Raw genomic sequence first — 22,620 nt, 5'->3', positions numbered from 1 at the left:
TTCTAAGTGGAGAGGCTGCAGGATGGCCCAGGCAGGGTGAGAAGTGGACAGGCTGCCTGGGCACATGGCCAGCCCTGGGCAGCCGACCTGCCTCGGTGGCAGCAAGACCACAGCCACCAGCAGTCGGGCCTCTCTGCTACCTCAGCTGCCTTTACAGTCCTATGTCCTGCTAAAACCTGTTGAACCCAGAGTGTGAAGATGGCATGGGGACTGGGTTTTTGTTTCTCAGTTGAGCCTAAACAACATTGGTGGTCTTTTCTGTTTTCATCTTGGAGGAGTAACAAAGTCTAGAAATAAGAATTGGAAACATTTGGGGCACACATCCTTCTGGGGGGAGGACAAGTTCTAAAACATGGGCTGAGGCACAGGAAGGAGGACCTGGGGCTGTCTTCAGGACCCTGGCGACTGTCATGGTACGGCTCACAGCAACCCTTAAACCAAGCAGGTGCAGGAGGGGAGTGTGCGTGACTGCTAGGGGTCTGCATTTTGCAAGTAATGAACTCCAGCCTTCCACGCTGATACCTGCCTGGCTGGTCACCCAGGGCTGGACCCCATGTCTCACAGGCCACCTGCTCTGCTCCTGGTGCTGGCCCCAGGGTTCTGCCTGCCGCTCTTGGCAGCCTCCCTCGGCAGACAGGCATGGCGACAGACACATTAGCATTTCACAGCTTCAGGAAGCTCAAGTTCACATCCTCTTCCTCCTCCTTGGCCTCACTGTGTGCTGACAGGTTCTTCCGCTTCACCTGTGGCCTGGGAACACTGCTGTCTGGGGAGCTCAGGGGCCGACACTGCAGACACGATTTCCTGGCCTGATGGTGGCAAGGCTGTGTGTGGGAGGTGCTGCCTGTGGCTGGCACTGAGGTAGAGTGGGGAGGGCCCCCTGAGCCACCGTCCACTGAGCCAGAGGGACTCGCACTGCTGACAGAGGAGTACCCTGAGGTTGTGATGTCCTTGCCCAGCACGGTCCTGCTGTGGCTGGCAGGCTCAGGTCCTGGTGACCGGCGGTCCATGCTGCTTGAACAGTCCTCCTCGTCGCTGGACTCCTGGCAGCAGTGCTGCTCGGGGTTCAGATACACGACCGTGACATCGAAGACACCACTGGGAGCTGTCACTGCAAGAACAGTCGAGAATACGGGCACCAGTCATACTGCAGTCAGGGAGGCCCTGGGCAGGTACCCGCCCCTGCTTTGTCGCTCTCTTCTGGGTGCCTACTGACTGAGCATGGTGGCAGATGACAACAAATGGTAACTGGACTGAATCACCAGTGTACACAAAAGCAAGAAACACCCAATCTGGGACTTCCCTGGGAAGCCAAGGCGGACAGTGTAGTTTGCAGGGCAGTAGGGGAAGGAGCTCATGTACCCATGAGCTCAGCTCCAAGAAGGTTCGAGAAAGATCTAACTAGGGCCGGAATCCTGGTGCATCAGCCTAAGCTGTGGCATTTCACGTGGGTGGGGCACCAGTGAATCCGGGCTGCTCCATTGCCAATCCTGCTCCCTAACACACTTGGGAAAACATTAAAAATGGCCCAGATCTTGTCAGGTGGAGGGAGCTGCACACACACCAACCTGGGTTGGATTCCATGCTCCTGGCGTCTGCCCGGCCCTTTTGGATATTTACAATGAACCACTGGATGGAAGGTGTCCCTTTCTATGACTTAACAAATGAATTTCTTCTTCCTCAGAAGGATCTTAGGAGCTCCAGGCAGGGGTTCTGCCCGGTCCCAGGGACCTTTCTGCTGCAGCTGGACACGGACACAGTTTGTCCTCTGTCAGCGCCACCTCCCTACTGTGGTGGAGACACCAAGCACTCCAGTGTACGGGGCTCTGTCCTCCAGCTACGTGGCGCATGGGTCCACCTTGGTGTGAGCCTCTGGCACACTCACCGTCTCCCTCCTTCTCGCCCTCGCTCTCCTGGTCGCCTTCGTAGCCGGAGCAGCAGTCCAGGCTCCAGTCCAGGAAGCTGCCCAGCAGGGTGTCCTCCTGGCTGGACAACTCTGCCGTTGGCGTGGTGACAAAGCTGCCCCTGTCCTCCTGCAGGCTGTTCTCCCGCTTCCTGTAGTGATGACAAGGACATACAGCCCGTGAGCCCTGGTCACAGGCGGCCGTGCTGCGGGCCATCCCAGTCCTGACACCTGCCTCTAACGCCTGTATTGCCTGGGTTCCCGCTGTACACTCCAGAGAGGAAGTCAGGTCAGGAGGGGGCCTGGCTAAGGCGCCAACTAGCTCACTCCACAGCAGGAGCCAGGGCAAAGCACTGGAATCTTCTGGAACTGGTAGGACTGGGACACTCTTGGGGACACTGACTGAATGAGATGCCAGGTGTGCCGGTCAGAGGTTGCACGGGGCAGCCGGCCCTCAGGCAGCATTGGCCCATCTACCCACCTGGGGTCAAGTGTTACTTGGGAGTGCAGGCATATTCCTGACATTGCCAGCTATGGTAGGGGGTGGGAAGGGTATGTCTAGACAGCAGGTGAATACAGCAAAGCGGTGCTCGTGGTAGGGGCCACAAGCCCCCCACCCAGTGTGTGTGTGCCAGAGTGGACGTGGTGCCCCCTCCAACCTGGCTCAGGGAGGGACTCTGGCTTAGCTGTTTATGTGCCTGCTGCTTCCTCAGGGTTCCCCTAAAGGGCAAGAGTGTACTTCCAGGGCCTGTGCCCCAGAAAACACCCGTGGTAGCCTTGCCTGGACCCATACCCCACTCAACGGTGCTGGCCCTCAGCAGACAGAAGAGGTGGGGGGTCTGCTGGGCTCTGCAGGCTCAGTGTGGGTTCTCCAGGCAGGTGAGAGCGGGGCTGGGCAAAGGCGCTGAGGTTGGAGCGCACACTCACCGCTTGGTCCTCCTCCCAGACGGGGAGCTGAGGAAGGTGTGGATGTCTCCTGTGTTGAGGAAGGACGGAGGCTCCGGGCTTTCCTGCGTCACTCCCAGTACAGCACACAACTGGCCATAGCTCAGCACCTGCAAGGACAGGCGCGGTGGTAAGGCGGGGAGGGGCACCCAGCTAGCGGCAAGCAAGGTGATGAGGTGGGAGGGGTACCAAGTCAGGGATGGGCACCTAGCTAGGTGTGAGGGGCAGTGGGTCAGCGAGGAGCACCTAGCCAGGGGCAGGCAAGGCAGTGAGGTGGGGTGGGGCACCCGGCCAGGTGCGGGAACAGGGGTGCTGAAGGGGGTACCTCTTCCTGGCTGATTTCCTCATAGCGCTTGTCTTCAAACCGCTGCTTCACGGCCGTCAGGGACACCTGCCTATAGTCCTTGGGGGCGTCATCATGGAAGCTGGAAACACGGACACAGAGCACACGGGTGAGGTGCCCTGCACTGGCGCCAGCCCCTGTTGGCCATCCTGGCAATGAGATGGGAAACCGCAGCAGGGCCTCGGACAGGCAAACCCAGGAGCGGCCCGCCCCACGCTCGAGAGGTGTGCACCTGATGTCCTGCAGCACAGCTGTGGGCGAGTGGGAACCCAAAAGGTGGTGTGGCCACATCATGGGCACACTCCACACTTGCCATGACAGATGACCTGGCAACACATAATGCCAAGAGGCCACAGACGGGCACGCCTTGATACGGAGCGACCAGTGTGGGCAGACCCAGGGACTGGCAGCGGACTATGAGTGATCACCAAGGCTGAGGGAACTGGAGGGATCTGACAGCTAAGGGGCCTGGGGACTCTGTCGGGGGTGGCGAGAACGGACTAAATGGACTGCTACTGGCCATATGACCATGAGGATATCATGTCAGACAGCTTCGATCTCTTTAAACACAGCCCAACGATGTATTTTGGTGTCCACTTGTGGCTAGGGGGAGCAGAGGTGGGCGATGGCCATGCTGCCTCCTGACCGTTCTATCTGTCCATTGGCTCAGGAGAACTCCGCCTGCGTCGGATTCCCAGGGTGGCAATGGGCTCCCGTGACGGGGGTACGGTGAGAAGTGGGCGGACCTGAGGAGAGGCTGCCATGCGAGTCCTGGTTCATCCTGAAGTCACAGACAAGCCCCTTCTCCACTGGAGTATAAGGGAGGTGCCCATAGCTGGGGGCAGCTCCACTGGGAGGCTGTGTTTGTGTGTCTGAGTGTGTGTGTCACAGGCAGCTGTGTCCGAGCACCAGACCTCACTGAACCACTGTGTGTATGTGTGTATCACACCACATGGCTGCCGGGCTGCAGGGGTGAAGGAGGCAAAGATGGGAGGCCTAAGGTTCTGCCAGGACTATGGCCACATCCACCAGTCACCAAATGTGACCCGAGGGAGAGGCAGCTGGTGAAGAGGGCGTCTGCCAGGCACCTGGGCAGGTGCGCCAGGCTGGGTTGGAGCAGAAGCCTAGACAGCGAATGAGCTCTAGAAGCGGGCCAGACTCCCAAGAGGCAGACGGAGTCTCGGGGCAAGAACAGCAAGGCAGCTCCCTGGCCAAGGACCCCAGAGTGTGACGGGGCACCCCAGGGTGCTGGGAACAGAAACTGGGAGGCATAAGTCTGTCCGTGAGGCTACAAGGGGCAAGCTGGAGCTGGCCATAGCCTGACACAAACCCTGGCCCCTGGCTGCCCCCCTCACTGTGCCCCTCCCAGCCCGGTCTGGTGGTTCACACTCAGGCTGAGCGCAGCTCTTCTGCTGCCCAGGACAGGGATGCTCTTGTCCTCTGGCCCCTGGCTTTAGCCTGGTCCAGCCCCGGCCACTGTGGGCACTGGGGGCATCAACAGCAGATGGGAGATCTCAGTCCATGTCTGCCTTTCCAGTAAACAAAGAAATATGGCTCTGAGGAAGACTTGTTTTTTGCACAACACCCAGTGGGGCAGAGCTGCGTGTGTGGACCAACAGCTACCGGTGGGGAAGTCGACACCCTCCGGCGCCCGGCACGAGACTCACCATTTCTTATGAAGGCTCAGAACACAGGGCAAGAGGTCTTCGTGGGAGAATCCAGTGAGGTCCCACAACCGAGGGGTCCAGGGCTGTGCTGGGGAGGAGAGCAGGCAGGGATGGAAGGGCCACTGAGATGGCCACCTGACCCCTGCCACCCCATAGTTTTTAGTATCCTGCCCTGGAGACTCCTGGAGAGTTGTGATCCCTTTATAACCGCTCTGGAAAGACCCAGGCTCACCACCCAAAACCTGAGGACACCTCGACCAGAGCCACGGCTCGCCTCACCAGAGCCCCTCCTGGGGTTGCCTTTCCCTCCATCCCTCCAGCCTTCCCCACCACGGGCTGCTCCTTACTCTGCCCATGGGTCAGCCTGGCCAGGAGCAGGGCCGCGGCAGCCAGGTGAGCCGGGGCGTAGGTGGACAGGCTGGTGTGCAGAAGGGACAGCTCGCAAAGGAAGCTGCACAGGTGTTGGGTCCTCGGTGCTACAGGGACCAGTGTCAGCAGGACCTCTTTGTAGTCGACCACAGTGGGGATCTGGGGAGAGGCAGCAGGCACGGAGCTCAGGACCCAGAGGGCTCCCCACGCGAGGGACATGGGTTCTGGGTCAGCCTGGGTGATGTCTATACCACAGTGATGATGGAGCACACCATGTCCTCTTGCTCCATGGCTTTGGATTTGGCCATGACAGCTGCCATCTCAGGCCAAGGGCCTCCTGGGGGAACCCCTGGGGGTCATTCCCAAGCTGGGGGGCTAGAGGGCCTCAGCTCCTCCTGTCCTACCCACAGCCTCAAACCCAGAAACAACTGTGATTTGCAAGGAAAGGGAAGGAGGGCACTTACTCGAATCTTGCCCTCCAGGGTGGAGACAACCTCCCCCATCATGCGCACCAGGTCCTCGTACTTGTACGTGTTGTCCGTGAGCCACACGGCCTCCCGGATCGTCAGGATCTCCTTACTGATGAACCTGCAGTACATTCGTGGCCACTCAAACCGGAGCCCACTTGCAGGTGGGCAGGGTTGAAACTTGGGGCCTTGGGGTAAGGAGGGACAGCTTTGGTGACAGGTGGTTACAGTGGACCCACAGTGGGAGACAGTGCTGGACAGAGGATGAGAGCCACATCATATAGACAAAGGCAGGGTCAGGTACAGACAATGACCACCAGCTAAGTCTAAGTGACTTAATCCCAGAGGATGGTAAGGTCTCTGAACCAGAAGATAGGGTACAGGGCTACGAGGGTGTCAAAGTCTGTGCCCAGCACAGTGCCTGCACATGGGCATCTGTCTGCCGGAGGCAGTGAACACTGTCTGGCCAGCAAGGAGCAGCTTGCCCCAGAGGCCTTGAAGGCTCCTTCCCAGGGCCTGTGGGCTGTAGCTGAGCCCAGCTGCCCTGCCTGAAACTCCACAGTGTGCACACTTGTCGTCACTTTGACAGGCCTGGCAGCGCAAGGGCCACACCCTGGGGGACAGGCCTGCGCGAGGTAGTGGGGAGGGCAGGCACTGCTCTGAGACAAGGCGGTTATCACACCCCCCGTGAGCCAGCTGGTAGCCTGTGACGCGGCCTTACACCCTTAGGTGCTGTCAGACACTGTGTGAGGGCCAGGCAGAATACCTATTTCGGGACTCGGGTCCAAGAGCTCAACATGGAGTACTGTGGACGGGTGCGGTCTGCTGACCCCAAGCCCACGTTCTCCCAATCTGTTAAAGTGACCCTCCTTTGGGTGTACATGGCCACTTGGAGACCACACTCCTCGGGTCCCATGCTGGCCATGTGACTGACCTCGGGGGAAGGTAGAGGAGACACCTGCAGCTGTCAGAGCAGGGAAGAGCCAGGTCCTGTCCTCAGGTCTGGCGCCTGTACCCTCTGCCCTGGCTCATTGTGTCACTGCAACTCACAGCTCGGCCCCTCAGTCAGCAGGCCGCACAGGTAAGGATGCTAGAAGGCACGCCCTGGGCGAAATGGCCAGCTGCGCGAGAGCGCAGGGGCAGGGCAACCAGCAAAGGCCAAATGCATCGTGAGCCTCCAAAGCCAGCCAGAGGAAGGTGGCCCAAAATGAGGCCGCACCCCAATCCTGAAAATGTCCCAAGTTGGTGAGGACATGAGACAGACACCATGCTTGAGGACTCGCCTCAGAACTCTTGAGAACCTAGCAGGGGTTGTGACTCAGGAAACAGGGGAAGCACACTACACACCCCATCCTGCTGGCGGGGGCAGCAGCTCCTCACCGGGTGCAAATGACCATGCAAGCGATGCCCAGCAGCTGTAGCCTGTACCGTGGCACCACTCTCCTGCACAGGTAGCGGTCCACACACTCCACCGTCAGGTGCAGGCATAGACTAGTGAAGTCCTTCATGGTGGCCACCTCCACTAGCCAGTCGATGAGAATGTATCTGTGGACAGAGGGCAGTGCTGCAGCCACACCAAGCGCCTGGAGGTGTGAGCTGCAGCCTGCATGGTCCAGGCTCATCACTGGCCCCGTGGGCCCTGCTTCTCCATGGTGCACTGTTCACAGAGGCAAACGCCTCAGAGCACCAAGAGAGAGATGGACCCCAACTCCCAGGTAGGAGGCAGGCAGCTGACGCTGTGTTTGGGGCTGGATCACTGGTCCTGGGACAGGAGAAAATCCTCAAAGGGGGAAGCGACTTAAGGCCGACACAGGCTGCCCTCACCCTCCCATGGGGCGCTTACTGCATGGCTCCACGGCGCCTGGAGCTAGAAGGGCGGCGCCAGCAATGGCCTGCTGACACACACTGGAGTCTCATCTCGTCCTCACCTGCGCCCCCCAAGAGTTGAGATGTGCCTCTTCCCCAAATGGCCTGAGCTGGGGTCCAGGGACACTGGAGAGAGTGAACCCCTTTCTGCAGGAAGCACATCGTGAAGCAGGGAGGCCACTTGAGCAGCAGGGACGCAAACTGTGCCGTGGACGGGAGGGCGGGGTAGGGTAGGGAGTACGGGAGGGGAGCTAAGGGTCTCGCTGTGCTCCCAGGACAATGTGCACAGGGTCAGGTGCCCAGGTGGTGAATCACTCACTGTGAGCAGGCCAGGGGTTCCCCAAGCGCATGGACTATACTGGATTGACAATCATACTGGACAATTGAAACAGTTAAATCTGTGTTTTTTTCTTTTTTTTTAAATTCCCTCTTCCAACAAAACGAATATCAAGAAGCATAGCCCAAGGGGGTGAGACGTGTTGTCAGTGTGCTCCTCCCTGCGAGAGGAGAGCAGAGTGGGCCATGCCCAGGCTGCCAGGGCATCCCTGCTGTGAGGAGTGAAGGAGGCGACGGAGCACACACGGCATGCTGCACACTGCCAGCCGGACGCGCTGTCAGGGGCTCCCACGCCAAGGCCAAATGCATTTCAAATCACATGAGCAAGCTACAAACAACTCCTCCATTGGCCTTGTGGCCTCCTAACACACCCTTCTCACACCAGTCCAATGCTAAGGTATGTGATGACCAACCTCAGAGCAAAAGGGGCTCCTGGGCTGATGGTAGCCACACCCACATGCTCACAAGGCCAGGACACAGGCCAGGCTGGGCCCCAGCTGTAGAAGCTGCTCGCTCTAGAAGGATGCCATCTTGCAGCCCCAAGGGGCCCAGAGGGAGGACGGACGTGTCCAGAGAGCGGGGAGCTGGTGGGCTGGCTGCCACATCAGGCCGCTTGGCGGGAAGCCTTACCTCATCGTGTCGTTGAGTCCCTTTTGCACAGCAAAGACCTGCTGCTTGCTGACGGCCTGCGATGCCTGAAAGAGCTGGCTCACAATCTCGGCGGACGCCTTCGCATCCAGCCCCAGCTGCTGCCCGTTGGCGCAGGCTTTGGCTAAGGCCAACTGAGGAAGGGAAGACACAAGTGTGAAAAGCATAGTGGCTTTGAGGTTTGTCCACACGGAAGGGCACACTGGGGGCAGCTACAGTCACGAGCCATCACCGCTGCCTCCTGGGGCCTGTATGAGCAGGAAGCTGGGGTGGGAGTAGAACAGGGTATCAAGGCTGGGCATTCTATGGGATGCCAAATGCCTGTCCCAGCACAGCTGAGCAGGGGTGGAATGCCAGGTGCATTCCCATCTTGGCACAGGTGCTCAGTCTTTTGGTTGCATGGTTTAAGCAAAAAAAAAAAAACCTAAGTTTTTATCTGTCCATTCCCATGTGTATGTGTAAGTTACCTGCTCCAGGGGGGAGGCCACAGGCTGAATGGGGAGCCTGAAGAAGGCTTCCGTGTGAAGGTAAATGGCAGGGTAAGGGTGGCCTTGGTTTCCTTGATGGCAAAGTGGCCTGTGGCATGTGCTCGGGCAGGTGGTCGTGAGAGCCGAAAATCCTACCCAGCATGCACTATGACCTCAGACTCAACCAGCTAATGGAATGTTCAGAAAAATGCTGAGTCTGCCCTGGATGTGTACCAACTTTCCTAACAACCTAGCACAACTGTTTCCATGGTGCGCACACTGTGTTGAGCACCCCGAGTGACCTGGAGGGCTGTGGATTACAGGAAGATGGAGGTAGTTGACACACTCACAGCACTATTATATGCCAGTGTAGGATCCACTGCATAGGATCCCCAAAGCAGCTGGATTTCCTCTTGGACTGTGCCATGCTCAGCCACACAGCACATCCCCTCTCTGACCACCTGCAGAAGATGCAAGCTTCCTCCAGCCCTGAGCTTCCCGGAGCAGGCACCACGGCACAGCTCAGGAAACCACTTGGGACACCCACATCCTCTATTGGAGAGCCTGGCACTTTTCTGATTTACTTATTAATCTGAAAAGCAGTTACAGAGAGAGAGACCATCCATCTGCTGTTTAATCCTTCTATCCCCACCCCAAATGGCTGCAAACACCAGGGCTGCGTCAGGAAAAGACTGGAGCTTGGAACCACATCTGGGTTTCCTCTGTGGGTGGTAGGGGCCTAAGCATCTCCCACTTCCCAGGAACATTAGCAGGAAGCTGGAGAAAAAGGAAAGCAGCCGGGACTCAAATCGGTGTCCACATGGAACACCAGCATCACAGGCAGCGGCTTCACCTGCTCTTTGTCTGCACTTTCAAACCAGCTTCCTGCGGCTGTACCTAGGTTCTGCTATTCGAATGCTGGGTCCCGGCTTCAGTCTGGCCCAGCCTCAGCACTGCAGTCATTTGGGGACAGAACCAGCAGATGGAAGCTTCTCTGCCACTGTGCCTTTCAAATAGATAAAAGGCTTAAAAACAGCCTGGTTTTCTTCCATTAAGGATGTTTCTATGTAATGCTTTTGCTGAACATCTTTGTGCCACCTTTGTGGTGCCTGTGCCTTGTTCCTTACACAGCGAGCCCACAGAAGTGGCTACAGTGGCTTTTTGCCACATATGCAACCCACACCATAAGAGGCTGATTTTAATACTTATTTCATTCATTTGAAAGTTAGGGTTAGAGAGACATAGAGATCTCCCATCAGCTGGTTCACACACCTGCTAGGGCTGGGCCAGGTTGAAGCCAGGAGTTTCATCTGGATCTCCCACGGGGGTGTAGGGGCCCAAGCACTTGGGTCATCCTCTGCTGTTTTCTCAGGCATATTAGCAAGCAGCTAGATTGGAAGTGGAGCAGCTGATGCCCACATGGAATGCTGGCATCACAGCTGGTGGCTTAGCTTGCCTCTCCTGTATTCCAGCTTCCTGAGAGCGCCCTGAGGGATAGCAGGTCAGATGGCTCCAGGGGCCAGGCCCTGCCACTCATTCGGGAGACCTGCAATCGGTTGAGACTTCTACCTTCCACCTGGCCCAGCCCTGGTAGCTGTGGATAGTTGGGGATGAACCTGATGGATAGGAGGTCACCGTCTGTATTTCTGCCGTTAGAAAAAACACAAACGTACAGGGAGGGTGGGAGTTGGTGTGGTTGAGACACTGCCCAAGACACTCGCATCAACCGTCAGAGCTAAGGGGTCTCAGTCCCAGGCCTGTCTGATCCCAGCAGGCTGCTCAAGCATCTGTGTGTCGAGCATCCAGACGCAGATGCAGACCAAGTTCCGGCCCCTGGCTTCAGCCTCGCTGAACCCTGGCTATGGCAGGCGTTTGGGGAGTGACCCAGCAGACGGGAAACCCCTGCCTGAGTCCCTGCTTTTCAAATTGAAACAGCCAGTTTCTACGAGGGCAGGCATACATAGAGTCAACTCCTGAGGCCAGCTTCCTGCTAACAGAGACCCTGGGAGGCAACAGTGGTGGTTCAGACCATGGAGTTCCCACAGGTGATGTAGGCCCAGGTCCTGGCTTCACTCAAGCACTGTGGGCACTGGGAGGGTGAACCAATGAATAGAGTTCTCATTCTATTTCTTTCAAACTTCAAAACCAAAAGAAACAACCAAAAAACCAAATAACTATTTTCAAGCTTGACCAGCTCTCTAGGCAAAGACAAGTAAAGAGACACAAAAGGACAATTTACTAACATGGTTAAGTCTAAAATATCTTAATGAATGCCACACTCTGGGCCCGGAGCAGTGGCCTAGTGGATAAAGTCCTTGCCTTGAATGCACTGGGATCCCATATGGGCGCCAGTTCTAATCCTGGCAGCTCCACTTCCCATCCAGCTCCCTGCTTGTGGCCTGGGAAAGCAGTCGAGGACGACCCAAAGCCTTGGGACCCTGTACCCATGTGGGAGACCTGGAAGAAGTTCCTGGCTCCTGGCTCCAGATCGCACAGCATTGGCTGTTGCGCTCACTTAGGAAGTGAATCATCGGACGGAAGATCTTCCTCTCTGTCTCTCCTCCTCTCTGTATATCTGACTTTGTAATGAAAATTAAAATAAATAAATAAATAACATAAAAAAAGAAGAAAGGCACACTTTGGACCAACAGTGAAACTCAAGTTGCTCCACTTGTCAACCAGCTACATTTGTTGAGAGTTCTGAGAGTCTCAGGGGCCCTCTAGACATCTCCCAGCATCTGTCTGCTCCTAGCAGTTAGTCCAGGCAGGTGCTGAGGCTGCATGTGGCGCTGAGCAGGGCACCCTGGGAGCAGCCTCAGCGAGTGCTGTGAAGGTAAGCCCACCCTGCACCCCAACTGTGGACAGTGCGTGGGAGTGAATCTGGCTGCCTTACGGCCTGAGCTCCAGCTCCGTCTCCCTGCACCCCGTGGTCTCCTGCAAGAAGCCCAGGCGGGGCTGTCCCAGGAGGCCACCGAGACAGAGGCTCCTCCCACTCTCCTTCCTGTTACCTGTGCTTCCCAGCAGCCCTTGGCGGCATAGTCCCTGAGTTTCCGAAAGCTGTGCAGGCATCGTCCGGGATCTGACATCTGTCAATGGGAAGAGGCACCAAACCTTGAAATATAGTCTTAGGAGGAACCCAACTCATGGGGTTCTTAAATGTCCCAATAACCACAGGAGGTACCTGGCTGTGTTAACCCCAAGTGACGGTGGCCACTGGGGGTTGCTAACAGCAGATTCCCCAGAGGCCAGGAACAGCGAACCTGGTTCCAGGGCAGTGTCCAGACCGTACCTTTGGCTGACACGATCCCTCCCTCTCCAGAGCCGGCCACTTACGTCCACTATCCTGTCACTTTCCCAGAGGAGGTACGAGCTGGCCAGGCATCCCTGGTGAGCAGACTCTTCAAAAAGTGCTCGGGCCTGCTTCTTCTTCTCTTCATCCTGGAGTGGGTCCAAACATAGTGGATTCTTTTCTCAGTCTCTGCTCCATACTGCAGCACTCTCCAACAACCCCCGGTGCTGCCGTCCACCCCCATTCCTAAGACACACATTGGCAGAACAGACACCCTAACTCCATCAGAGGAAAAAGGACTACTCGGAGGTCGACGGCAAAGTGGATTCAGAGCCCCAGAGTCAGGCCCAGAGCCCTTTCTTCTGTGTGGACTTGGCTTGGCTCTGGGGTTCTGAAACACCTGCCTTCCCGTTTGTTCCCAAAGAAAGGCAGAGCCAGTTTCCCTAAATCTGCAACAGCAGAGCTTCCAGATCCCAAAGGTAGCTACGCAGTGCCCGTGCACCCCAGAGGCTCCCAAGGGCACAGCAAGGTGAGCTTGGCCACGCCACTCCCCTAGCTCCCGAGAGTGGCCCAGGCGCTGCCCACCAGGGACCTCCAGGGCTGGGCCTTGGGCCTGGGTGCCCTCTCCTTCTGCATCCTGACCAGAGACAGATTAAACAAGGCCAAGCTCACTCACCTCAAACAGACTCAGCACTCTTCCCACGCAGTGCAGGATGGACGCCCGGCGAGTCTTAAAACAAGAGAGGCGAGCTGGGTGTCAGGCCTGGCCATTAGGGTACCTGTGGACCCTGGGGGGCTGCCAGGCCCTTCTCCTGATTCCTAGCTTCCCACAAATGCCATCCTGGGAGGCTCAAGGACCTGGGGCCATGCCATCCATGTGGGAGTTCCCTGCACCTGGCTTTAGCGGGTTCTAGCATTGACTACTATAGGTACTTGCAGGGTGAATCACCAAACAGCTGCCCAAAGAGAAGGAAGTCGGGGGCCACCTTCCTAGGTCTGTATGCTCAGGGTCCTGTGCTGTCCACCCCTCTGCCTCCTGCAACGGCTGCTGGTTCCGGCTGTCCATCAGTGCCCACAACTCTGCCTGTCACCTGGCACCAAGACCAAATGGGCTGGCAGCCCCCCCGCCACTCGTGTCCTCTGTGCTCCTGCACGGCCCCAGCCTCAGGCGCCAGATTCCTGTGGTCCACGGGGTGTGCCAGGACTTACCCTGGGCAGCTGGCATTCTGCCCTGAGACTTTCATGAACCACAGCCTTGCAGCAGCTTCCAGACACCGACCATGGTGGGCGGATGAAGAGCCAGACAAAGGGTGTTGCGCTTGCATTGAGTTGCTCAGCCAGGCTGAAGAAGCGAGAGGCCTTCAGGCCGTTCACTTCCGCACGGGCCTCGTCAGACACAGACACTGCAGGGGGACAGAACCGAACGTGATCACATCTCTGGGGGGCGGGAAGTGCTCCGGAGTTTAACCTTAAGCCACCATGGTGCAAGGTGCCCTGTGTCCTGGGAAAGAAGGACCTGCCATGGGGTTCCTTCCTCCTCTGTGCTGCCAGAAGTCCAGATGCCAGGGTCTGAAGCCAAGGAACAGCACCCCATCAGCCCTGAGGAGCTGTGTCACTGCCACCCAGTGGTCAAGGCTCACTACCCTCTGTGTCCCAAGGCACCAGGAGAGCTTGGCAAGGAGAGAGATTGCCCACACATGCAGCCCTCAGTGTGGGCAGATGCAGGCTCACCCGAGTCGGCTTGGGGCCTCCTGCTCGACCAAAATGACAGGATAGGCCACCACGACAGGCGACTCTTTCAGAATGCCGTCAGTACGCCTGTGTGTTCCTAGGCCAACCACCTCTGGGCACGAGCTCCCAGCAAAACAAGGCAAGTGGTGACTCAGCTGCTCTTGGGGGCCTGAGGCTCATGCGCACGGGAAGTCCCCAGGGGCCGGGGCAGCACTTACAGCCTTCATTGTAGAGGTAGGCTATGCCCAGCTTCACAGCAGCTTCAAAGTTGCCCCTGTCTGCGGCCCTGCAACACGAGGAACACGCAATGTGGCAGCCATGGGTCATGGCTCACCACTGCACTGGCTGCCAGCATACCCATTTTCTGAATGAATTTCTCCCCCCCTCCCGCCATGAGTTCAGCATCAAAGGCTGTTTTCGGGTTTATGACTGCATGGAGCTCAGGGAGGACGCAGTAGGCGAGCTGTCAGGAGCAGCAAGTTCAAGGCACAGGAGAGTGAGTAAAGGTGGCCTGGGCTTCGGGGTGACTGAGTGACCTGGCAGTGTCTGCTGCCAGACCGCTGAGCAAGCCCAAGGTCAGACAGGAGTGACACATGCGCAACTCTGACCACTAACCCGGCCACGCTGGGCCCCGGGGCTGGGGGAGTTCCATGGTGCACGGCTCCTCCTGGGGTCCTGGCAACCCTGTGGGTGAGGGTTGGAGTGGACCCGACCCCAAGCTTTGCTTTTTGAATCTGTTGAAACAAGGAGGCATTGGTAGAGCTACATGGTCCCAGGGGTGGCCAATGGCACAGGTGGCCAACAGTCCTGGCGCTGATCCTGGCTCATGGGCACAAGGGAGTACTAGGCAATGAGTGACGCTGAAGCCACAAAGCTTAGACCCCAGAAAGTCTACCCACGCAGGCCACCTGTGCCTGAGTCACCTGGCCAAGATGGACCCCAGGGAAGTACAGTGGGCGGGGCTGAGTGATGGGGGGCCTTGACGGATGTCATGCACAGTCTCGGGTCGCCCCTTGTGAGGGAATAAGAGGGGAAACAGAGATGGGAAAACAGTTCCGAGTCAGACTCAGAGGCGCAGGGAAGGCAGTGAGCTCAGGGCATACCTCTCAAAGAGCTGCAGGTTTTTTGGCGAAGGCCACAGCTCCTGGAAGCTGGCGCAGGCCCACACACTGGCATGGTTGTCCACCAGGTCCCTCAAGTGCGAGTGCACCTGCAGAACAATGGAGCAAGGAAGGGTCATTGAGGAACAGTGCAAAAGCCTGGCTCCGGGCCCGGCGGCGTGGCCTAGCGGATAAAGTCCTCGCCTTGAACGCACCGGGATCCCATATGGGCGCCGGTTCTAATCCCGGCAGCTCCACTTCCCATCCAGCTCCCTGCCTGTGGCCTGGGAAAGCAGTCGAGGACGGCCCAAAGCCTTGGGACCCTGCACCCACGTGGGAGACCCAGAGGAGGTTCCTGGTTCCCGGCTTTGGATCAGCGCAGCACCAGCCGTTGTGGTCCCTTGTGGAGTGAATCATCGGACAGAAGATCTTCCTCTCTGTCTCTCCTCCTCTGTGTATATCTGACTGTAATAAAATAAATAAATCTTAAAAAAAAAAAAAGCCTGGCTCCTGAAGCTCACTCTGTGACGCTTAAATTTGAAACGTAAAGTTACAGGGAGAAGGGGACAGAGCGAGGCCATCCATCTATTGGTTCACTTTCCAAATGGCTGCAACAGCCAGAGCCAAGTCAATCTGAAACCAGGAGCTTCTACTGGGTCTCCCACATGGGCGCAGGGACCCAAGGCTTTGGGCTATCTTCCACTGCTTTCCCAGGCCACAAACAGGGAGCTGGATGGGAAGTTGAGTAGCCAAGACACAAACTGGCACCCATATGGGATCTGGCGCTGCAATTGGAGGTTTAACCTACTACACCACAGTGCCAGCCCCACACCCTAAAGATTTATTTATTTTATTTGCGAGTCAGAATAATAGTAGAGGTGTGGAAGCTGGGAGAGAGATCTTCCACCACTGGTTCACTTCCTAAATGTCATCTGTGTCTCCCTTGTGGGTGGTAGGGCCCAGTGGCCCGAGTCAGTACCTGCTGCCCCCTGGGGCCATTGGCAGCAAGCCAGACGGGAAGCCGAGGAGCCAGGCCGCTGACGAGGAAGCAGGTGCCCCAGGCAGGACTTGTTCTCTATAGCACGAAGCCTGCCCTCTGGAGGCGCCCTCTTGATACCCGGGTACACCTCACGGCTGCAGGAACAAAGAACCCAGAAACCAGCTTTCTGGAGGCTGTAAACGGGGAGAGACGTAGGTCCCACGAGGGCAGCCAGAGGGCTCAGATGAGAGGTGTCAGCTACCTTGTCACAGGCTGTGGCTTAACTTGCTGGGCTATGCCACCACCCCACAGACTCTCTTGGCTTGCTATCTTGTTTCTTAGGCATGTAAACATTACTGTCTGTTAATGTTACCACAGACCAGGTAAACCTCAGGTGCCATTCCTCTCACAAGTATCTATTCATAACATCCTTGTTTCCTCCATCCTCCTGGGAAGGCCAAGATTTCATTCTGATACTGAAAATGCAAGGCCCAGGCCCGGCCCGGTGTGGTAGCCTAGCAGCTAAAGTCCATGCCTTGCATCTGCCAGGATCCCATGTGGGCACCAGTTCTAATCCCGGCAGCTCCACTTCCATCCAGCTTCTTGCCTGTGGCCTGGCAAAGCAGTCGAGGACGGCCCAAAGCCTTGGGACCTGCACCCGCGTGGGAGACTCAGAAGAGCTCCTAGCTTCGGATCAGCTCAGCTCCGGCCGTTGCAGCCACTTAGGGAGTGAATCATTGGACATAAGATCTTCCTCTCTGTCTCTCTTCCTCTCGGTATATCTGACTTTCCAATATGACATAAATAAATCTAAGAAAGGAAGGAAGGAAGGAAGGAAGGAAGGAAGGAAGGAAGGAAGGAAGGAAGGAAGAAAGAAAGAAAGAAAGAAAGAAAGAAAGAAAGAAAGAAAGAAAGAAAGAAAGAAAGAAAGAAAATGTGAGGCCCAAGGGTGGGAGGCTGAAGCCTTCGTGGTCCAAATGTGGATATCCCTCCTCGGGGCGTCTGGGCTCTGTGCCCATCTCCTTACCCCAGACTCCTGCCAGTGCAGACCCCACACACAAGACAGAGTTGGAGTGCCATCCTGGCTATGTGGGCACTTGTGAGGTGAACTAGAGGGTGGGAGCTGGCTTCCTCGCCACGCCGAGTGCTGCTCCAGGCAGGAGGGCAGGACTTACGGCTCTGACGGCCAGGATGTCCCCAACAGGAAGCCACTTGAGGATGTGGAAGAGTACATCTTCAGGCAGACTCAAGACGGTGAGGCTCCGGGCTCGCCTCCTGACCCTCCGCTTGGTCGGGTAGCAGAAGCACTTGGCACATCGACAGTGGATCACTTGAGGGGAAGAAAAAAATTCAAGTCTCAATTAATGGAAAAGTTGCACCAGAAGTTAGCAGTTACTATTCCCTGCACCACAATGGTGCCCAACTCCAGAACCACCCTCCTAGCCTCAATAATCAAATCAAATAAAAGAATACAATGCAAGACAGCAGAGAACCACGATTTATTCAAACACCCATGCAGAACTGACAGCCAACAGCAGCTACGCCATGACTACTGGCAACCTGCTCCTGGGGCCACAGACCAACCAGTCCTGGGGGGCAAAGGCAGCTGGGCTGAGGGCATCGTACACCCCCTGGCAACCCCCCGCTGGATAGCTGGGCTTCTATCTGCAGACTAGGGGTCACTTAAGGAGGATCTTCATCAGTTTCTGGCTTTTGAGCCCAAAGCAGGAGGGCTGGCCTTCAGAGAAGCCAAGAACTTGGGAAGGCTAGGCCAGGTGTCAGCGAGGCGCTGAGCAACGGGGCAATGGGCCCTTCCACGGACACAGACCAGCCCTCTCTCTTCAGCTTCTGTCCCAGCAGCTCCTTCCTCTATTTCTTAGGCGACACAGACCCTCCGCTACACGGCTGGGATATCGCCTCGGGTCCTCCTTTGCAGCGACGCCTCTCCCGATCGCCCCCTTCTCCCTCCTGGGTCTTCCTGTCAGCAAGCACCGCGTCCACCTCACCAGGAATGACCAATTCCCAAAGAGCTCTCGGATTTCTTTTTTCCTTTACCACTCAGAAAGTTTTCACCCCCCTTTCACTCGGGAAGGGTCGGCAACCACTGAAATAACCCAAAGAGCCGCAGGCGCCAGACCCCCGCGGCAGTGCCCAGCAGCGCAGCTGACCAGGAGCCGCCAGGTCCGCAGCGCGGCACCAGGAGAGCGGGCGAGCCGCTCGCACCGCGTTGCCCCTCGGCTCGCGCCATCAGTCTCCCACGACGGACGACAGCGATCGCATGTGCTACACGACAACTAACCCAAACCTTTGCTTGCGGGACAACTGGGATAGGGTCGGGGGTAGGACAGTAGCCGCGCGAGACCAGCCGCCTCCCGGGGCATTTAAACCGAGCGTCCCTGGACGCCGGCGAGCAGGAGGCCCGGCGCGCCCGCGACTCCCCGTCCCGGGTCCCAGGGGTTCGAGCCCGTCCTGCACCCCAAGCTGCCGGAGACAGCCCCGCACTCACCGCCGCCGCTCCCCATCGCTCCGCTCGCACCGCAGCCGCCCAGCCCGCCGGCGAGCGCCCGCGCTCGGACCCTGCGCGCCGGCCACCCGCGCAGGCGCACACCGAGCCGCGCCGCCCGCCCTAGTTTTCAAACGCGCCCGGCGCTCCTATTGGCCGGACCGCGGGTCCCCGCTCGCCTCGCCCCATTGGCCGGGCCGGGACGCGAATTCGAACGCGGGCAGGTGATTGGCGGAGCCCGCGCGCCCGGCCCGCCTCCTCCATCTCGGGCCCCGTGCAGCAGCCGGCGCGCCTCTGCCGTGCCTGGGGTCGCTCTGCCTTCCTGATGGCTCGTCCCTCCTGGGCCCTGCAGTCGGGCGGACCCCAGCGGGCCGTCCCGAGGTCGGACGCAGGTGGCCGCGCCACGGGAAGCTCTAGTGCCCTTCGCGGACCCGGGCCTCGCCACGGACGGGAGATGCTGAGCCCGGTGCGACGCGGCAGGGGCGCCGACACGGTCCCCCAGCAAGCCTGACCCCTCCTTCCCGAAACGGGGCCTCCTCTCGCCCCGTTTTCTGTGCTCCCCGCCCCCTTCCCCAGTGTCCTATCCTTTTGGGCACTTGGCCTTCGCCGGACACAGATGGTGCAACACAGGAGCGGGGGTGGGGTGTGTGTGTGTGTGTGTGATCAGCAGGTCCCAGTGGCCCCAAAGAGCTAAAAGGTCCCTTGACAGGAAAGAACCGCCCCCCTGCCCACAGTCCTCGGTTTCCCGTCCCTTAACCCTACTATTGCCCATTTGGTTACTCTGTCATTGTCCACACCCCCAACACCGGGCCGTGTTACTTTGTTGTGCGTCCCTGAGCTGAGCACATGTGGGGCTCAGATGGTAACAGTGTCCCCATCAGGGCGGCAGCTGCCTGGCCCCCTCACCTGCAGCCCAGGACCAGCTTTGCAGTAAACCACCCCCTAAGGCTGTGAGATGAGCCCAGGTCCCACTGGCTTCTCAAGAGAGAGAACTCTGGAGAAGGCTAGACTGTTGGGAGCCCAGGGACGTTCCTCCCAGAGTTAGCCGGCAGGGGCTTGGAGGTGAGAACTCAAGAACCCGGAGGCCACCAGTGGGAGGCAGAGGTCCCACTCCCAGGACTCGGAGCCTTCAGAGGTGGGGGAGTGGCCAGACCTGGGGTCACCTGACAGAAAGCAGAGGGGCACAATGTCCCGATGGCCCAGGACACTTGAGCCTCAGTGTGGAGCATCCTCCCCAGAGCTAATGACCACAGGAACTTCTATGCAATAGATGTGTGTGTCGGGGGTGGGGGAAGGACACCCCGGAGTCCACATCTCCAGCAGCTGCCTGAGACCGGTGGTGCCACTGTGTGGGGGTCTCCATGGGGAAGCTTGCCAGGGTCCCATCATGGTGCTGTAGGCACTGTGTGCATCACGCCACGCAGGGGTCCTGGGAGGGCGGAGAACACCCCGAGTCCTGGGCATGCAGCCTGCCAGCAGACGTGCTCCGGAAGCACGCTGTCCTTGCAGCTTCCGACTCAAGGGCTCCCTCAAAGCACCCCTGGGATGCGATGTCAGCCGCTCCAGCTGTGAGGTCACCCCACTCTGACCCTCCCCTGCTTTCCAAGGGGCCTGTGTGGACATTCCCTCGCAGCCATCTAAATGAAGTCTTGTCATTACTTCTGCAGAGAGGTTCCTGCCTTGCCACACCCTCAGGCTTGATGTGTGCGGGGGACACGGCCCAGCCAACTTTCTGGGGTGGCAGGGGACGGGAGAAAAGGGACTGGGCCTGGTGGGAACCATTATCTCTCAGACTCCTCACCCCAAGAAGGGCACCAGCCAGGGCAGGGCCCTCCACAGCCCAGCCTCCGGGCGTGTTCCTCGCTCCTTGGCCAAGTGATAGGATGTAAGCAGGGTGCTGACTTCAGAGCTGGCGTCGGCCAGTGGTAACACTGCCTGAGTCACCTCCAGTCACTGCTCTGTGACAGGACAGCCCAGGTGTTCCTTGGGGCAGCCTCCACAGCCAGGTCTCCCAAGTGACTGGCCCCACCTGCTAAGTGAGCTGCTCTCTGGGAGAGCCTCAGTGGAGCTCGCTGGGCGTCGACTGACTACGAGCTGGTGAAGACAGACCACACACACCTAGGCTGTCTGGCCATGTGGGGCTGTCTTTATTGCTGCTGGGAAAGGTCTGAGGGGACAGCTGTCCTAGCGGAGGGAGGCCGTGTCTGCTCACGCTGGCCGTGCGCTTGCGCAGAATACACAGGGTAGGTGAAGCTCAGGAAGACGTCCTCCAGGGAGACCTGGCTGACCGAGTAGTCATCCAGCTGGTACTTGTTCCTAGCCTGCTCCAGGATGCCAAACACCTAGGGGAAGGAAGGTGGCTGCGCATGCGGAGGAGGGGTGGGGACGCAGAGAGGACAGTGGGGGGCTGGGTTGCTGGGATTGTGACAGGAACCCAAGGAAGGGCCCCACCCTCAGACGTAGGTGTCTGCTATGTTTGGGAACAGACCTGACAGGGTCCCTGACTTGCTCTGTGCCCCGGGCTTGTGCTATCCCTTTCTCTGAAATGAGGGGTCCAGGAGCGTATCCTATCGTCCTTCACAGCTCAGACTCCTTGTGTTCCCTGACAAATGTTTCTGAATATTTCCATGGAGACAGCCAAGCAGGGCAGCAGCAGAGCGTGAGGCTTCCACACAACAAAGATAAGAACTGAGTCCCCCTAGAGAGCCAGAGACATGCCATGGGCACTCACCTTCGCCCAGCTGTGGCCATGGCTGGGCAGGAAGTACTGGACCATCCCCTGGTGCTCGTCCTCCAGGATGCTACCTGCACACAGGACAGACCGTGCTGCTGTGAGCTCCACGCTGGGCTAGGGCAGGGCGGCCTGGGCACAGGGACCCTCGCCCCGGTGGCTGGGGGGGCTCAGGTGGGGGCCCTGGGCAGCACAGACCTGGGAAGGTCAGCTCCACAAACGCCTTGAACGCCTCCAGCGCCTCCTGCTGCCCCTTGCTGCGGACCTTGGCCTGCAGGGAGTAGCCGCTGCCAAACTTGCTCTTGAGGTGCTGCGGGCTGCCCAGGCACTTGAACTGACCCTGCACCATGATGGCCAGCCGGGTGCACAAGGCCTCACACTCCTCCATGCTGGGGACAAGGGTGGAGGCCTGAGACACGGCTGCGGTGCCGCCACCCACCCTGACTGTCGGGGTCTCGTGTGGGCGGGAAGGTGGTGACGCCCAGGTCAGGGCGCTCCAGAGTGTGGCCACGGCCAGGGGCCGAGGAGTCTCTGGTGGGCACAGGCCCTGCTGTCCACCCCGGAGCCTGCCCTCCCCGGCCTCGTCTGCTCTGTCACTGACCCACGGGGACCCCCGGCTCTACCTGTGGGAGGTGATGATGACGGCCTTGCCGGACTCGCGGGCGCGGGCCACGGTGTCCCAGAGCAGGCGCCGGGCCACGGGGTCCATGCCAGTGGACGGCTCGTCCAGGAAGATGACGGCGGGCTCTCCGATGAGGGCAATGCCTGTGCTCAGTTTGCGCTTGCTCCCCCCGCTGGGGGAGGAAGAGAGGGATACGTGGGGGTGAATGAAAGTCATTGTTATCCACACCTGCGCTGGCTCTGTCCACCTATGTTCCTGAGTGCTGCTCGGCATGCCTGGGGGGTGGTTAGGAATGGCCCCCTCAGTGTCACCCAAGGTTGTACTGCAGCTAGAGTGCCCACGCTGTGTCCACTTCCCCTAGACACAACCATCAGGCCACAGCAGGCACACGGCCGAGGAGTCTTCTTTGAGGGTTCCTCTGGGAATTAGGGGGCATTTCTTCTCCATCAACGGAGGGCACAGCAACATTTAATAAACTTTTTTAAACTCAAGAGCATTTCCTATAGGTAAGATCCTGTCGGGGTCTTCCGTCCCGCAGAAGAATTCACCCGACACTCCAGGTTCTATATCTTGAGGCACTTTATTCTTCCAACCAGTCCGTTTCCCAGCCAGTCGACTCAACTTCTCCCTTTTCCTCCCGTTAGTCTCCGCTTC

General features: G+C 58.4%; 2 protein-coding genes across 6 annotated transcripts in view; both read right to left on the bottom strand.

The window, feature by feature from the left end:
- Nucleotides 1-605: 605 nt before the first annotated feature.
- Nucleotides 606-18,721, bottom strand: CCNF (cyclin F). The gene is made up of 17 exons (XM_004586678.2): nt 18,617-18,721; nt 17,286-17,440; nt 15,135-15,241; nt 14,250-14,317; nt 13,510-13,703; nt 12,977-13,030; nt 12,345-12,449; nt 12,020-12,097; nt 8,527-8,678; nt 7,075-7,239; nt 5,692-5,815; nt 5,206-5,386; nt 4,859-4,946; nt 3,174-3,273; nt 2,831-2,958; nt 1,886-2,055; nt 606-1,111 (listed from the first exon to the last, which is right to left on the bottom strand). Exons 1-17 carry the CDS (start codon nt 18,630-18,632, stop codon nt 663-665), a joined length of 2,334 nt encoding a protein of 777 aa, XP_004586735.2. The 5' UTR covers nt 18,633-18,721; the 3' UTR covers nt 606-662.
- Nucleotides 18,722-20,737: 2,016 nt separating this feature from the next.
- The window catches only part of LOC101527717 (ATP-binding cassette sub-family A member 17-like), a 68,842-nt gene continuing 66,959 nt past the window's right edge, over nt 20,738-22,620 (bottom strand). For all 5 annotated transcript variants that reach the window (XM_058680347.1, XM_058680348.1, XM_058680346.1 and 2 more), the window contains 4 exons: nt 21,968-22,138; nt 21,543-21,733; nt 21,345-21,418; nt 20,738-20,955 (listed from right to left, as the gene is read on the bottom strand). In XM_058680347.1, coding sequence (XP_058536330.1) covers nt 20,761-20,955; nt 21,345-21,418; nt 21,543-21,733; nt 21,968-22,138 — 631 coding nt within the window. In that variant the 3' untranslated portion in view covers nt 20,738-20,760. The remainder of the gene's footprint in view (nt 20,956-21,344; nt 21,419-21,542; nt 21,734-21,967; nt 22,139-22,620) is intronic.

This window comes from Ochotona princeps, chromosome 24 (genome assembly GCF_030435755.1).
Source record: "Ochotona princeps isolate mOchPri1 chromosome 24, mOchPri1.hap1, whole genome shotgun sequence".
NCBI lineage: Eukaryota > Metazoa > Chordata > Mammalia > Lagomorpha > Ochotonidae > Ochotona > Ochotona princeps.
This window is presented reverse-complemented; position numbering and strand designations above follow the sequence as displayed.

What these genes read in the sequence shown, in the direction of transcription:
- CCNF (XM_004586678.2), bottom strand. An exon ending in AGGAAATCAGCCAGGAAGAG is followed by an intron (nt 2,959 to 3,173) that starts GTACCCCCTTCA and finishes CTGTCCTTGCAG; the next exon opens with GTGCTGAGCTATGGCCAGTT. An exon ending in GGGCGAGAAGGAGGGAGACG is followed by an intron (nt 1,112 to 1,885) that starts GTGAGTGTGCCA and finishes CTGTTCTTGCAG; the next exon opens with TGACAGCTCCCAGTGGTGTC.